This window comes from Siniperca chuatsi, linkage group LG4 (genome assembly GCF_020085105.1).
Source record: "Siniperca chuatsi isolate FFG_IHB_CAS linkage group LG4, ASM2008510v1, whole genome shotgun sequence".
NCBI classification, from domain to species: Eukaryota; Metazoa; Chordata; class Actinopteri; order Centrarchiformes; family Sinipercidae; genus Siniperca; species Siniperca chuatsi.
Window position 1 is genome coordinate 24327636 of NC_058045.1, and position 17586 is coordinate 24345221.

The 17586-nt window shown below is 40.3% G+C and overlaps 1 protein-coding gene across 4 annotated transcripts in view; it reads left to right on the forward strand.

Annotated features, from left to right (window-relative positions):
- The window catches only part of kiaa1549la (KIAA1549-like a), a 118615-nt gene that overhangs the window by 59077 nt on the left and 41952 nt on the right, over positions 1–17586 (forward strand). For 3 of the 4 annotated variants that reach the window (XM_044191819.1, XM_044191822.1, XM_044191820.1), the window contains 5 exons: positions 6350–6409; positions 7326–7486; positions 10379–10550; positions 14558–14718; positions 16873–16908. In XM_044191819.1, coding sequence (XP_044047754.1) covers positions 6350–6409; positions 7326–7486; positions 10379–10550; positions 14558–14718; positions 16873–16908 — 590 coding nt within the window. The remainder of the gene's footprint in view (positions 1–6349; positions 6410–7325; positions 7487–10378; positions 10551–14557; positions 14719–16872; positions 16909–17586) is intronic. The other variant, XM_044191821.1, reaches the window with a different exon arrangement.

The window sequence follows — 17586 nt, forward strand, 5'->3', positions numbered from 1 at the left end:
ACAAACAGAAGTAAAAAACCATAGACCCCAGAGATGAGCCATTTGAGCTTAGTTTGTATTCCACTCTAGTCTCTAATGCCATCTGTGAGATTTTAAAAGGGCAAACAGCTGTACAGCCCCTATCATCTGAATTGTGCCATAGGCAATCTGTTGTCCATGTCCCCTGAATGAGCTAATTTTAGCCTGGTGAGATTAGATTAGTATCTATTTGTGCGTGCTCTCAACACCCAAAGGGCTAAAACATCACACTTCACATGGTCACATCCAAACCCACTTGGCATCACCACGGAAACCCTGTCTATCCTTTAAAAAGCAGCTTATTTTACTAATCGTGAAACAATGACCAAATGATAATAGAATCATATAAAATGATTAAGTAAATTAATGATGGGTTTAAGAATGACTGCAAATATTTATAGACACATCAGTGATAACATTGAATAGTCCAGACATGTATTGTTACAGAGTAGACACATTGACTGTGGTTATTTTGAGAGCACTAAAATGGATGATCAATTCCAATGTGATCAAAGCAGCCTGAATATTGACCTTCACTATCTGTTTACAAGCAGAGGAGTGAATGTGGGCAGCTGCCTCCATGTCTACAGCATGTAACCATTTGACTGGAGAGTACTATGTGCCAAACTGAACTAGAGATTCATTCACAATCTGTACTTTGGAGGATAAAGAGTACATGTGCAGTCCTCCCCACTTCCTACTCAACAATATAGCAGATTTATATACTGCAAAAAAGTAGTTTTTTTCTAAGTAAAGTTTGAATTGTACTTTTCATGTCTGTATAGCCACAAAGATGATGTAAATTTAATTATCTACCAGAGGTGCTGATTGCACCTCTGTATAAACAGAATCGTGTGCATGTCCGCTGTGTGTATCTGTTAGAACCCCTCCGATAAATCAGCAGATAGTAGCTTATTTCAGATATATTGGTATGGCTGTATATGTTAGCTGATAAATGACAAGAAATTAAAGTATAGTCCTGCCCAGTAAATTTTTTTAAAACTGTAACATCAGCCTCAAAAATAGTGTTAGTCGTCAGATATGATTCTCTGCGGATGAAGTTTGGGTCTCTGCCTTTGCCTGTTCAGCCATACTCTTGAGGCTTTCTTGTGGCTTCTTGTGGTCATAAAACCAAGCTCTTAACACAAACACATCACTTACCCAACTGTTTGTTACGGAAAGCAAATATGTGGTTTTCACAAGTTGAATGTAGCTTAAATCAGTGATGAATAGCAGAAAAAAACCTATTTTCATGAAAATACTATTTGTTTTTACTAGAATACTTTAGAATACGGCTGACAAAATTCGATGTTTGTATGTATGTCAACAAATGAAGGACATAAAAAGCCAACAATTAATCGATTCTGATTCAAGTACTGCCTATGTAGCCAAAGCCTGATATTGTTGTCCAGAAACACATCAGTGACATGTTCCTTCATTAGCATGATCACACACAAATTGTAGTTTATTATTATTTATTTTGACTCAATCACTTGTACACTGTCCTGCTGCTGGAAATACTCCCTAAAGCACCAAATCTGTATTACTCCGCAGCTGAAAATAGTCCCTGACAAATGCACTGTTTACTCCTGTTTGCGTAACATTTGCTAAAAACTGCAGTGCCCAGCTGGTTTAAAAAAAATGAAACTATAAAACTGAGTGCCACAGACAGGGTTGGGAAGTCAGAAATTATTGAGAGATGGGCAATTCATTTTTCGTGTTGGTCTTTTCACTGGATTTGTTGACAGTAGAACTAACATAGAGTAACATCAGCCTTATCCTTTAAACCTATCATCTTACATTTTGCTTTTTCTATTTTTGCAATAATGCAACATTTTCCAGCTGCTGTGTGAAATGAATACTTTGTTGGACCATTGAACTGATTCTCTAAAGGGCGCTGAATGTGTCTGATACTTAACACTGTGCTATTTGTCTTAAATGTTTATGTGAGCTTGTTTAAGTTGGAGAAGAGCTCAATGAATGTAAATTTGCTCACGCACAGAGGCATCAGGGAGGCGGCAGCAGACAGAGTGCTGAGCAGAAGCACTCTCTGGTATTAACAGCTACCACTGACTCAAGCTAAACACAACTCTCGGCAGACAGCCAGCTCAGAGGAGTTAGGTGGAGACAGATGGTGAAACAGGCAGATGGGAAATGAGGAGAGATAGGTTGACGGATGAATAGGACACAGAAAGAGGCCGATGGACTGAGAGTGATGATGGGTAGTAGACAGAAGGAGACAGTCTGCTGGACGGAAAGGAACAGGCGTTTTAGGAAATGAATAGGCTGACAGGTAAACAGGTAGAGAATGAGGCAGGTACAGAGGCACGCAGGCAGAAAGAAAGTGAGAGCTGGTGTAGATGGATACAGAAAGTAGACAGTGAGAGGTAAGGAAGTAAAGGTTGATAATGAAACCTGACAAGGAGTGTTTAATCAGATTTTATCATCCGTGCCAAGGGCCAGTGCTAAAAATCTCCTCCTCTGCAGCACACAAACAAACAGCAGTCACATTTACATGGCTTCCATGGATCCCTAAAAAGATTTTAATCAATAAATACAGCAATTAAAGGCATATTTAGCAACTTTCATGTTGATGCAATCAAATAAAAATCTACAGCCCTTGTTCTGTGCAAAAAGGCATTCAGCGTTCAGCTGAAGCTAATATGAGGCTTCAGCAGTCTGAATATATTTAGTAAATGTCAGAAATTCCTCTGTCTACCTTGGAACATGGAGTCACATCCTGAATGCCTCCACAAAACAGAAAGCACTGTTTCTAACAGAAAATACTACCTGAGGAGATTGTTTTCCAAATATCCACGATTTCTAAACCTGGGCATGAAAGTTACCCAAGGAAGGGTTTCCAAGTGGGCAAATGGAGCCCCGGGCACCCAAGGTTCCGGTTCACTGTGTGTAAATTGGTTTGCCATAGTTTGATTAATAGGACCTTTTCTTGAAAGATATGTTGACATGTCACACAGTAGTAGCAGTAGTAGTAGTAAGCACAGGTGTAAATAATAAAATGAATGACGGCCAAATTCCATTTATCTGCTCCTAATATTGTGCATGTTGGCTCACTGTCACACTGTCATGGTTTACTGGGACACTTGAATGGAACGGACCCATTGTAAATTTTATTAACACCTGTCCTTTTATTAAATATCTGATTTTAACACCTTCTCGAAAATGTTTTGAGGGATCAGTGTTAAACACTTGTTTCTGTGAAAACAGTGGCCAAATAAGAAAGTAAACTCACTCGGTGAGATGTGTCATCTGATGAGCAGGCTGATTACATGGTGCCAGTTGTGTTTGTAATTCAGTATCTCTAGTTACTGATGACAGAATGATCAGATTGCATCTGATTTGGTGTACATTTTAATTTATGTGCTTGGGGTACCTTCTTTTTATGCCTTCGCGCTGACGATAGCTTTGACCGGAGGCATTATATTTTCAGGTTGTCCGTCTGTCCCATTTTCGTGGCCGCAATCTCAGGAACGCCTTGAGGGAATTTCTTCAAATTTGGCACAAACGTCAACTTCCTGCCTCCCTTCATCAGGGAAGGGAAGGATTAGGAGGGAACGAGTGTTCAGGGACCACAAAGATTTCCTTGCCCATCGTGATGACTGGCTAATAGGCCTACGCCAATTTAGATTCCTCAGAGCCGTGCTTTTAGATCTATGTGCTGAACTGGGTCCAGCATTAGACAGACAAACCCGACGGAACTGCACCATCCCGGTACAAATACAAGTAGGCCACTAATCACTGGGGTTTCTGGCTATCGGATGTTACTACCGGAAATTATCCAACAGGTGTGTGTTTGATATGATCAACAATATATAATGTTTACCTTTCTGCCAGAAGCCCCTTTTGGGAATAATATAATTCTGTTAAACTCACTGCATTTTCTTTTGTTTGTGACCCCGCTGCTGGGGCCATCAAACAATGTCCTTTCTGACCTCCACCTCACAAGCGCCTCGGTTTCTGTCAGAAAAAATCTTTTTTTCGTCTTCCTCTCGGTTTTTCACCGTACTTATAGCCTGCATGAGTCTCGTGTTTTATGAGACTCTTTAATGCCTTTGTTCATCATTTGTGATATGAAAACATCAGGGTCCTCAATTATAAACATTGCGTACACACAAAAGAAGGCGTACGGCAAAATTTGTGATTTATTGACGGGAGAATGTCCTCCACGGTAACGCTGACCGATGCGTACGCATATAAACTGGAGAAATGGTTTGAAATTGATACCTCTGTAAAATAAATCTTAATATCACCTCTCACGTATATTTAATGAAGAGTTCATTTGCAAACACAAATAGAAGATATTCTTAAAATGAATAAACAAACACCAGTTTGATTGATATTCCCTGAAGTGCACAGTAAAAAAAAAAAGAAGCATGATTTAGGATAATAAATACAAACGGAGATATGTTTTTGCAAACTAACCCCTCTAATACATTTTAATCAGATATCATATTTAATTGGATCTGTAATTATTAAACAATACTTGCATCTTATGAAATTGTTTTCTCATAAATAATAAGGTGAACAGTATCACAAATAGTTTCATATACTGTTATCGCATGTTCGTTGCGCAGAACTATCAATGAGATAATAGCTCTTTTATTGTCAATTACAATCAGGGTAATTTATTAAGTGTCTTTCAGTGTACATCTTATGTCACAAGTCTTGTTTCTTTTAACTCCTTGGCAACCTCATTAATTGAGTTGATGGAGTCTCTTTGCGTTTGTAGTACTGTATCTGTGAGGACTTGGCCGCTAAAGCCTTTTGGCATTTGTGATGCCCACAGTGTGTCCACCAAACAATATCTTCTTGCTTCAACCTCCCCAACAAGAACTTCAATCTCACATTGGGTGGAACTTTTTTTTAGCTTTTCTCAGAATTTGCAGTTGAGAATGACTTCCGGATGGGAACCGAAATGTCTTGATTCTGAAAACAGTGTCCAGATGACTACGACTGAAACCTTTTCTACGATAAATTAGGGGCATTTCACTGACCATTTAGTGAAATTTCGAGGTGATTGTGATGTATAAAGGGAAATGCGTGTGCACTGTTATAAATCTGAATATTTTTGTGCATAAGCACTTTCTGTGTTTCGTCTGTACGCAACCCTTTGATGTGAATCCTCCGCACAGTTTTATAAATGAGGCCACAGATTTCTACACATTCAAGGAAATGAAATGTGTGCGTCCTGGCTGTAGTTCAGTTATTAAATCCTAGCGCACAATGGAGCGTCTCTTCTGCCTGGCTGCTGACAGCTGAAGTCAGTCACACAGTTCGGCAGCAGAGGAGGTTTTATCAGCGCCAGGTTGCTGCATAAACGAGTATTGCTGGCTTGCGTTTCCATCACTCTTCTCTGTTTCCATTACAGTTAGTTTTGTCGTTTGGTCATTTTGAGGCAAATCTTGATTTGTAAAAGTTTTACAGCCTGCCGTGCTGTTATTCTGCAGAGTTCTGTGACGCTGATTTAAAACAAGAAGTGCAGGGATTTGACTCTGGGACTTCTCGAATGATTGACATTTAGGGGGCAGCCCTAACACACACACACAACCTGGAGCTAGTTATTATTTTAGCACAGTATTATTGGATGGTCTCTGGGTATGTAATGGCTGCTATATGTAGTCTGCAGCAACCCTGTCTCCCAGAAATTACGTTTATATGCTACTAATGTGTTTTGCCAAATATCTTTCAGGAAAACACAGTTGCTCAATGGATTATGTTTAGTGGCAAAAACCTTTTTCCAATGAAGGAAATGTGTTTTGTAGCACACAGAGAGGTGGCCAGGGTGGATGGAAAGCACAGACTGGGGTTTGCATCATGAGTCCCAAGTGTGCTTAGGGTTATTTTTAAATGTGATTTCCTAAACATAACAAATAAAAATGTTAATCATGCTTTAGTTGCGAGCAGATATTGTACTGCAGGAGTGAATGTTGTAGGAAAGCAAATTAAATAAGTCGTCAGTGAACATTTTGCATATACGTTCAGTATAAACATTTTGCCACTTGGCAGATATGTTCATTTAAAGTGTTTCCTAATTATGTAGATATAACATAATTCAGGGGGCCTTAACTGGTTAATCCTGCCATGATGTTACCCAACAATCTGATTTTAAGGCATGTTTGTAGGTTAAATACTTGTTAGAGTTAGAAAATTGTGTCAAAATGTGGAAAGTGGCGAGTAGGGAAGTATGTGTGATTAGGAAATGCATTATTAGCTGGTCTGGTCCCCCAAATGCAGGTGGTGTTACAGAAGTCTTAAATTAGGCTTTCTAAAACCTGCAAATACCTGTAACTTTCTCTCTTTCTCTCTTCAGCCCTTGAATACCATAATCTCAACACATCGATGGCAACCAAGAACTATTGGGTGATAACAGGTAAATTGCTCTTGCGCGCGCACACACACACACACACACACACACACACACACAGACAAAAGTGCTACTGGGTGACCAGCGGTAATCAAGAGCCGCATTGATTGGACAAAACAGCAGTTAGTTAAATGCCCTGGCACTCGTTGTTGTGCAATTCAGCAGAATAGTATCGCTCTCTACATTTTCCTTTCCTCACCTCCCTCCTCCCTTCGCCTGCTCGCACTCTCAGTGCTCAGTGTCTTTAGCCGCTCTGTTCCTGGGAAAACCTATTGATGTATAATTCACAGCTTCCTGACTGGGGCAGAGGGAGAGATCACTTCACATCACATCACGGCCGGGTGTGAATGATGCTGAAGTGTATGTGTGTGTGAAGTCTGTCCACTGCTTCATCTCACTTATAGCCTCTAGTAAGAGACGCGCTCAGGAGCAAGATTGATGCAAGCACCCGTGTGTATGTGTGTGTGTACCGATTTGTGTTTATTTCTGTGTTTGTTTGTGTTTGAGGTGGAGACACACAGTGTGTGTCACTGCAGCTTTAATAAATGTTTCTGGATGAGCAGCTTTTAAATGGAAGGGACAATCATCCAGTCCTATCTAATATCCCACTCATCTCCTGTCCCTTGTTTATCTTTCCCTCTCTCCCGCCTTGTTCTCCTCAATATCAATACTGTCCTGAAATCATCTCCCTGTGATATCTTCTCACCTCCCCTTGCTTAACACTCTCCTACCCTTCACTCATCCCCTCCTCTCACCCATTTTCTCCTTCCCTCCCTCTGCTTTTCTCCTGCCTGCCTCATGTTGTCATTCCCACCCCATCTTCCATCTCCTCACCCGTCTCCTCTTTCGCCCCTCTTTGCCTGCCTGAATGCCTCTTTACCCCCTAAATCTCTCCTCTGTCCTCTCTCGTCTCTCCTCACAGTGATCCAGGATGTGGACAGCTCCTCCCTGGAGGCCAACTACCAGAGCTTTGCCAGCCTGATGGAGCAGCGGCTAGCTGAGTTGTTCCTGGTGGCCGGCAGGCAGGGCTCTCGGACGGCACGATATCGACGGGCCACCACCGTGGGGGGTTATACTGTACAGGTAGGGGGGAATGGGATTTTTGGGTTAATTTGAATTTTACACTACACAAAATGAACCAATCAATCAATCAACAACTTATTTTAAGTCAAGTTGACTTAAAATACAAAAAAAATGAGAGCCTACAGCCATACTAGCGGCTCTGTGAGGCTGCTTACAGTAAGCGTGGCAGTGCTTTGAGCTAAATGCTAATGTCAACATGGCAACATGCTCACAGTGACCATGTTAACATGCTGATGTTGTAGCAGGTGTACTGTTTATCATGGTCATCCAGGTTTAGTTTACCCACATGAAAGTATAGTTGAAAGTACAACTGATTCATGGCTTTGCAGACAGTTGGTTATAAGCAAAGTGAATGTTTGACCTGATAATAGTGCTAGATGAAAAGTCAGGAGATCACCGAAGTCATGATGATTCATCCTCTGTAAACCATCAATGTCACCATATTTTGTGCCAATCCATCTAGTAGATGTGAAGATTTCACATAAGCTTTAAAGGTGGGGTATGCAATCCAGTACCATGACAAATACCACGATATAGAGCGAACAACCACACAGCAAGTAATGTATCTAACGTTAGCTAGGTTCTGAGTTAGCTTAGCAAGGTTATGGGTTAGCAAACTGTCCCTACAGTTGCTGCTGCAGAGTTAACAGCCAGAGAGGACGAGACGCATCCCAGAGCCAGCAAACCAGCTCCAGACAGCGATACTCACAACTCTCCTGCTACTATAGCTAACATCACAACAGCAGCATATCTTGGCAAACTAGAAAGTAAGCTGAATGTCTGTGGGCAAGTCATTTAACGTTACCTGACAAACAAATCATGTCTGGAAAGGCTGGAATAGTGTTGTGTGGCCTGGTCTGAGCCTTTGTTTATTTCCCATTTACAGAGGAGGGGTTTTTTCAGCGCACACGCTGAACGGACAGCTAGCGGACTGTGAGGAGATATTTGCTGAATTTGACAAAAAGATGTGTATTGGATTAGAATCACATACCCCACCTTTAAGTAAAAAGTAAGGGGATCATCAGGTCAGTAGGATTCATCCTCTGATGACCCTAAATGTCTGTATAACATTTCATGGCAATCCATCCAATATTTATCAAGATATTTCAGTCTGGAACAAAATGGTGGACATACCGACCTTCTGTCAGTGCTATCTCTAGAACCCCACTGGTGGCGTTGCTCTTGCATATACATGAACAGTATATAGTGAGGCTATCAGGTTAGGCAAATGATGAGTCTGATTGATCAAGGCAAACTATTGGCCCTCAGAGGGACAGCTCCATATTCAGCACCCTGGACAGCACCCTCTTTTCACTTCTGAGCAGGGACAGATTTGAAAACTCTCCTTGGTGGTGTGTTGAAGAAAGCTTCATAATCTAGGATTTTATATTAGTAATTGCCTGCAGAAGAGTGTGCAGAAATGAAGTTGTCAGAAACAGAGAAAGAGAAATCAACATACACATTGCAAAATTGATATTGGGAATTAGAGCTGAAATGATCAGTTGATCAACAGAAAATTAATCTGTAACTATTTTGATAATCGATTAATCATTAAGATCTGTTTTCAAGCAAAAGTACCAAACATTCACTAATTCCAGCTTCTTTATTTTGAGGATTTGCTGCTTTTTTCTATGTGATAGTAAACTGAATATCTTTGGGTTTTGGACTGCAATTTGATGGCATCAGTTTTTTTTCTGACATTTTATTGACCAAACAATTAATCGAGTAATTGAGCAAATATTCAGCAGGTGATAATTGTTTGTTGCAGCCGTGGTGCAAATATTTAATTATTAAGTTCTTGCGTTTTAAAAGGTTGCTCCATGGGAGCAGACACCAAGTCTCATCGCATCTCAGAGTAAATCTGAATGCATCAACAAGGGGGGTTCTCAAAACTGTCTTTGCCACACGATATCAAACCTTCAAACATGATAAATAAATAGGCAAATTAATTAATTGAGGATTATAAAAAATGAGTTTAATGCATTTTAAACAGGCCTCAAGTCTCTGCAAGTAGAATTCCATTGTCTACTGAAATGAAACCATTGGCTGCCAGTGAAAACCCTGAAAAAACTCATGTTTGGAAATTAGCATGTATTTGATTTGTTGGTACTGTTCTAACAGAGTATGGTCATTTAAAATGAGGCTATGCTAGCATTAGACTGAGGTAGTAGTGTGGGATGAAGATTAGGCATTGAGTATACTAGAACTTTTGTCAATGTTGCCTGGTATTCCATATTTTGACGATTAAGACGATTGACTCCTCCTGGGCTTTATGCCTTACACACCCTCAAGGTTTTATGGGAAGTCACAGATGACCAATTTTCTGGCTGCAGAGTTGTAGGAGGGAGAGGCTTACACAGAGAGGGGGTGTGAAGGGTTTAAGCCAGGGGAGAAATCATCCAGCCATTTAAAAACACACATCCCTTCTTTTTACGCAAAATTAAATTACCAGACTTGATTAAACCGTGTGATGTGTTCGTCAAATTTCATAAAGGTGTTTGATGTATGATGAAAGGAAATTGAGATTTTAAGTGACTCAGTTATCCTCCAGTGTCTTCCTCAAGTGCAGTCATCTTGCAGCAAATGGTTCATCATGATCAAAGCAGCTGAGCCGATTCAGAATTTTGATTGGGCCACTATATTTATACTTATAGCAGATTTTTAATCTGTTAGTGTGGGGAGAGAAAGGATTTTGGCCATCAATGATATGTTGTGCTTTTTTCTTAGCTATGCCTGAGACATTCTTTTGAACGTTAGTTAGTCACAATTAGTCCAGAGCTAATATGTGATGGTAATGTCTGTGTAATAGTCCGATCAAAGCCATATAAACACTTTTTTACAAAATGCCATTATCAGATTGAGTTATTGGACACTTTATTTGTCCTCATCTAGATGGTGAGCATGCGTCGACTGCCCGGTCCCAAGAACCCAGCAGAGATGACATACTACGTCCAGCTGAACGGAGCACCCGTCACTGGAACCAGCGCTGCCAAGACCCTCAGTAGTCTGGACTCCCAAACTATGGCTCTGACACTGGGATACTTTGTACAAGTGCAGGCTGAACGTAAGCTTGTTATCTTACTCAGTGTGATAATACATTATCATGTATCATACATGTGAAGGCCCGAGCAAGTCAGGCACAAGAGACACAAATTATGGGTTTTATTTACCATGTGTCCATGAGAAACACTTTAACGTGATTTATAAACAAATTTAACAGTACAAAGTAATGCAGCTCTTTCTAGCCTCTTAGGAACTGAGGTCTAAATCGGGAACTGAGCTACAGACGAGAACACTCAACATAAAAAGACAGAGACAAAAGGGGAAACAGTTATACCTTTCTGGACAGACAAAGAACACAAAAAGGGAGGACATGACATTATACTTAAGGGATAACCCTAACATTAGCTGTAGATAGTTTATCAGTTTAGTTGTAGAAAAGGTTTCAGTCGTAGTCATCTGGACACTGTTTTCAGAATCAAGACGTTTCGGCTGTGAAAAAATTGGACGGGAACTGGAAATTTCCAGTTCCCGTCCAATTTTTTCACAATTGAGAATGACTTCCGGATGGGAACCGAAACGTCTTAATTCTGAAAACAGTGTCCAGATGACTACGACTGAAACCTTTTCTACGATAGAACACTCCTGGACGAATGAGGGACTACACCGTCTTATCAGTTTAGTCAACAACAAATTCATGTTGAATAACACACACTGAGTTATGACTTAAAGCGGTACTGCATTAATTTTAGTATTGTACTTTCATAAAGTTGGGGGACTCACAACAGACACATTTAAAAAAGAATGGTCAGAATCGATGCAGTTGATATCCTGACTTTTAGTCTCTAGTATGGGTCAAGCTCCAAAACCCCTACATTTCCCATAATGCAGCGCAATAGCATCTTTCATCAGACTCCCCTGCCTTTTCAAATGTGTAATTCCTTTATGCCCCACCCCTCCAGGCTTTCAGTAAAAAAGTCTCCAGCCCAAGCTGAGCTTTCCAAAGTTTGAAAAAAAAGTGCCACTTGAAGAACTGATGAACATCAGAATAACACTTATTCCCTTTCTTGCTGAAAAATGCGCATATAACTATTTCTTGGCTAAGAAATTGTTTGGCACAGCCCCCTGTAAACTAGCCAAGTGTCCTTTTTACATTTTGGTTTTTGTACAGATTAAACAAACAACACATAACCCGTTGATTTGTGTGCTTTAGAGGTGCTAGTAGGTGGATTTTTTTTAGCTTCAGAGAGCGCCAGGCTAAGCTGTTTCCCCCTAGTTCCAGTCTTTATGCTCAGCTAAACTGACCAGCTGGTGGCTCTAGCTGCATATTTACTGTACGGATATGTGAGTGGTACAAATCTTTTCATCTAACTCTTGGTAAGAAAGTGAATAAGCGTATTTCCCAAAATGTTGAACTATTTGTTTAACTCCAATGACAGGAATACAGGAATTTATTTCATACAATGAATAGTGGAGACTGGGAAAAGGAACAGGGAATGCCGGAGCTGAGCAGAGCTGGTAGCGTCTGCAGAGCTCAGAGTGGATGGCCGTGAGCGTGGCTGGCTGAGAGTTGGGTTGGCAGACAGGAGAATAGGCGATGATCCTGAACACAAGAGAACAAACGTTAATGAGGCACGAAGAGATAACTACGCATATACAATACTAAGATGGCCTTGAGATCTGATACCAAATTTGGTAGAAACAACGATCTGGTGATGAGTGGATGAATGACCAGGGTTGAAGTACTGCTGGGTTGATCAGGCAGGAGTGCAGGTGTGTAGGTAACCAGGCAGTTGGGAGAGAGGTCCGCACCATTTCCATACTGGTGTACGTCTGTGGTGTGCTGAGTACGTGGAGTCTGCACACCATTTAAAAAGGTGTCTCATCTCGCGCATATGCCGGATGCCCCACTCAATTCAAGCGGCGTGTACGCCTACCTCGACCACATGGCCCATACAAACATAAACATCTCAAGAAAGATTGATAAAACTGAACTGGTGAATATCAGTCAGGCTTACATAAAATCATGTAGTGAACAGTACTGGCCATGCTGGCAATTATTTGTCAACTAGGAAAGCTATCGTGGTTTTTGCCTTGTAGGCCTACATTGTTGTTTGTTTTTGTCAGCTGACAATTATGTGGTGCTGCGCTGGCTGACAGGTTACACTCCATTTAAACAGTTTTGCCCTCGCCGTTACGTGTTAAGCGGCGCACTGAAATGGAGCGGACCCAGTGAGAGGAGTGCCACACCCACAGCAGACACAGACAAACACAGAGAGGCAGACAGGGGAAAACACTGGAAAAACTGGGAAAGTGTTTGGTTATGGTACTAACCATTACAGGAAATCCAAGTCTTATTGTTTATATTCATTATTCTAATGTTAATGAATGCACAGTATATTGATGTTGAAATGCAAAATCTAAATATACACTGCACTATTCCCATTTGTTTATGTAACTGTTGATTTAATCCAGCTATAGAAATAATTAGCACAGAAATAGGAACAGTACGGCAGGTGAACTCTTCTGTTTTTCTTTTGCATATTTACAGATTTCTTTGCATTTAGCACATATGTGTACATACATATTATGATGCGCAGTCAACTCACAGAGCACATTTCTTATTCAGCAGCCATTGCAGAGACACCACACTGCCGAAAACATTCCCAGTTTAACTGCTCTTTAGGGTTTATCTGCTGAACTCAAGCGTAACAATCTTGGCTTACCATGACATTGGGTAGCATTTGGGTTTTCCATAAATTTCCATAAATTTCCATAATGCCCTATGCATCCAATGAAGCTTTAGAATATCAATACAAATTCAAAACTCAAAATCAAAGATTGTTTCCTCCCTTATCTGATGTTAGGTTCAGAAGATTGTAGTTGTGTATATTTGTGTAATGGCTTTCAGGGAATGTTCAGCAGGATGTTCATACTGTAGCTGCTGGATAGGACAAAGTGTTCCCTCTCACCTTTTCTCCCTCATATTTACCCAGAATCTATAATTGGAGAGATCCCAACAACCATCAGCGTCCTACACAGCTCCTCCTAACAATGCTCAAGCTGGGAACTGAACAGTGTTCTTGTAAAATTCATTAAGTTAGCCTTGACAGGCTCAGTGAAAACAAACTGAATTAGTCCTTCAAATGAAAATACATCTCTTTGGCAAACTGTGATAAAGAAAGCTCCAAGTTATTAAGAAGATAATCAAGTTAAAAACTAAGTTCATGCAAGTTTTTTTATGTTTTTCTTTAAAGCACATTTCTGAATGTGGATTTCAAGTCTACAAAGATGCCTTCTTTTATTGCCCTTCTGCCTTTATTATGCAGTTTTTGTACCATTTAAGCAAAAAGCTCGAGATTTTAGGAAATATGCTTATTCACTTTTGTGATACCATTGTCATGTCTGTGTGTTAAATATGAAGCTACAGCCAGAAAACTGTTAGCCTAGCTTAGCATAAGGAAATGGAGTCTGCAAATCAGTCACTGCTGCTTGGGAGCTAATTGCCCTGAGCGCACTGTACTAATTGAAGGTGACTCAGATGAGTGTATCAACATTTTTAATCAGCTCCTCTTTTCTCTCATCTGGATTTTGACAAATGGACAGTAAGAAGATATGTTCAGAGATATTTGACTACTGTAAATCTAACTGAAACTGTGAAAGTAAGGGGGACAAAAATAGGATTTTGAAAACTGAAGGGGACATGCCCCCCCCCCCAATCTCCAGTGGAAATTATGTCTTTGTTTTGTACAAATTAAACAAACAAGATACAAATTGTTAATTAGTGAGCTTTATTGGTGCAAGAAGGCAAATTTTTAAAACCTTTGGAAAGACCTGCTGGTATCAATCTTCACATCTAACTCTTGGCAAGAAAGCAAATAAACATATTTCCTGTATTTGTCAAACTGTTCTTTCAAATGTGTTTCAAAAGTGCAATCTGAAAAAAGTGTTGTGTTTATTCCTGCTTGTCCTGTGTGCTTTGTAATCACTGAAGGGTCACTTAGTGGCTAAACTGCTCAGGAAAAATTGAACACAGAGTCAAATACTTATGGATAATATGTATGTTTGTAGCTGTGGTAAAGACGCCGCCCAGCAACCTGTGGATCATGGCCGTTCTGACACCTCTCTTCCTGTTGATGGTGGTGATCGGCATGGTGGCCTTCATTTTGTGCAAGAGGAACAGGGTCATCTTCAAAACTGGCGCCTTCAGGACCTTCAAAACCCGCTCAAAGGTAAGATTGTCAAACTTGGTCATCCAACTGCTGCTTTTGTTTACTGCCTTATATGTTCCTTTCCATCTTCTTTTTCTCTTTCTTCTCTTCCTGCTCGTCTTCCTCCTTCTACTATTAATAGAAATCAGCTGTTGGCTCACTCATTGGGAGTTAAGTCTCACCCCAAAATGTTCAAACATCGCTGCTTCACCTTAACCTGTCCCAGAAACCAATTCTATAGATTTCAGCAAAGACTACATAACTTGGTGCTGAATGAGTGACATATTGCACAGCAAACTGATTGTGTTAAGTTGTTCCTTCAGGTCAGAAAAATTGAATCCCATCTGTGCAGGCCTCACTCATTTGTTTTCTTACTGCCCAATAGCCCGTGGTCATTGCTAATCATGCATGCTGCGAAGACTAATCGGCCGAGAAGAAATGGGCAGGGCTCAGTGTACTGGAAGTGAACCTTAGGGTAATGTTAGCCCTTTCACAATAATAGCGTTCACTCAACATCAACTCATTTGAGGTTAAATAAAAATCAATCATTTTAAATGAGCATGTGTGTAATAGATTGCTACCAGCTGGTTTGATCGGGTCAGATTGTTCTCCTGGACACAGTGCAGTGCATGACGCCAGAACAACAGCTGCTTGTGTCACTGCAGTCAGTGAAGTGGTAAACAAGCAATAAGCTAGCCAGCCTAATTTATTCTGAAGAGGCTCTTGATGGGGCTCGGCTTTGTTCAGAATTCCATAATCTTGAAGTGTGTTTCACATTTGATATCATGATTAGACTTCCACTCCAGTGAGAATTCCTGTCATTGGCTGCACAAGCACTGAATAACCCGCCTATTGACCACACTGGTTAAGGTCTTATTCAGGTCAAGCTGTTCACACAAACTTTTGATACCCAGCAAAGGAATCTCCCTTATGCTATGAATAAACCAATACACAGAATATTTCTGTCTCAAGATCAAAGAAGACTTAAAAGCTTTGACCATCAGTAAAATAGTCCCTCCTCAACTGAGCAGTAGTAAAAAAAACCTTACAAATATCTGTACAATGTTTTTCTGATGCTCCTGACAAATATCCTAATGGAGCAATTATACTTTTGTAGGCTGACATCAAAATGTACCCATAAAGCTGTGCTGTGTAAGAAAACCAAAAGTGAAGCAGTAAGATGGTGTAACTGGTATGTTGCAAACTGGGCATTGTAATCAGCTTTCTGATACTCTGAATTTGATCAAACCCAAATATGTTTAAGTGTCAATCCAAAACAAAATCATTTGAATCTTTGAGAAAGCTTTGGAGTTTATTCACTCTTTATCCTAAATGCTTCATTTTGACGCCAGTTGAAAACTCAAAATTAATTTGCATTGTTGATGTGTCAAATTTGCATCAAATTAGGCAACACATATTTTATAGTCCTTTAAGGATAAATATAGCTGGTTACAACTTGAATCTTATTTTCAAAGTTTTGACCATTTCTGTCAATTATGATTTAATTATAATTAAGTGTAATACTGTGCTTACCAAGTTGCTGAACTCTGGGAACATGGTGTCATTGGGACTGCAATAAATAAGGTCAGACAATTTATTAACAAGCAACAACAGGTTAGCCAGATTATCTAAACTACCTTATTTTGAGGTAAAACCAAAAGTGAGCTCACCCGAAATTTTGTTCATTGTTGGTAACTGTGTGCGCTTACAATTACTCACCAGTGAACCAGATCAATCCGCAGGTGAAAATAGTCCCGAGCTCTATGCACTATTTACTCCAAATGTGCTGAAACCTACAGTACCCAGCTGTTTTTAGGAAATCACCAAGCCTTTTTTAAAAATGAAACTGTCTGTGACCTGTTTTTTTAAAGATTGACATCTTCAGTAGGAACCAATGGGTTTGTCAAAAATATAAAAACTTCAGCTTTATCCTTTAAAACCTGTCTGATCGTCTGACTGCTCGTCTTTCTTGCCCAGTCGCACATCTTTTCAGAAATGTCATGATCTTTCCAGATCTCAGCTGTTAATTTGTTGAGGTTAATGTTATTAACACAGATTGCCAAACTATGAAAATTGGATGCATTCTATCCTATCTTGCCATTTCCCATTCTATTCTCTTCTATTATTATATTAACCCCTCCCTGATCTTGTCCCTCTGGCTCTCTCCCTGTTTAGACCTCATATCGAAGGGAGGGCAGTTACCACCACCAGGTATTCACTAAGACACTGGTTGGGTGGATTACTGACTGACTGAATTAATTAATGTATTAATGAATGAATGAGTTACTGCTTTGTTTGCTGATTTTGACTGGCTGTGTTGATCAACTCGTGTATGGCTGCCTTGTTGGTTGCTTATTTCTGTATGTGCTGCCTGTCGTTGTTGCTGGGTAAATGTTTGCATGTGACTACTGTGCTGTGGACATGACTTATTCCAGCATCCTCACTGGCTATGGAAGAGCAATAGGAGGAGAGGAGGGGCAGTGAGGAAAGGTTAAAAAACTATAATAGCGGTGTAAAATTCACAGGCACGTTCCTTAACATTTAAATTGTTTTGGTTTGAGTCGATCGGCTGAATTAACAAGGAGAGGCTAGCTCATAAAAACAGGCAAATGAGCTCAATTCTGCTGGCCAGAAGAAGCCATTTTTTAACAGGGGGTCATAAACATGAATAGCGGAAAGGAAGCTCAACACCTCAGAACCAAACCAATCTATTTTTATTTTGTAGCATCCATAAAAAGTGACTCAAGCTTGTGTCATCAGCCTAGACTGCCTCTCTGCCAGTTCCTTTCCCTTTCAAGCCAGTCGTTTTATCCTCTCAGATGAAGTCACACTCATCCCACAGTGGCTCAGCAGGAAGCCTACGCGGACCCCCAACCCAATTCTTTTTCT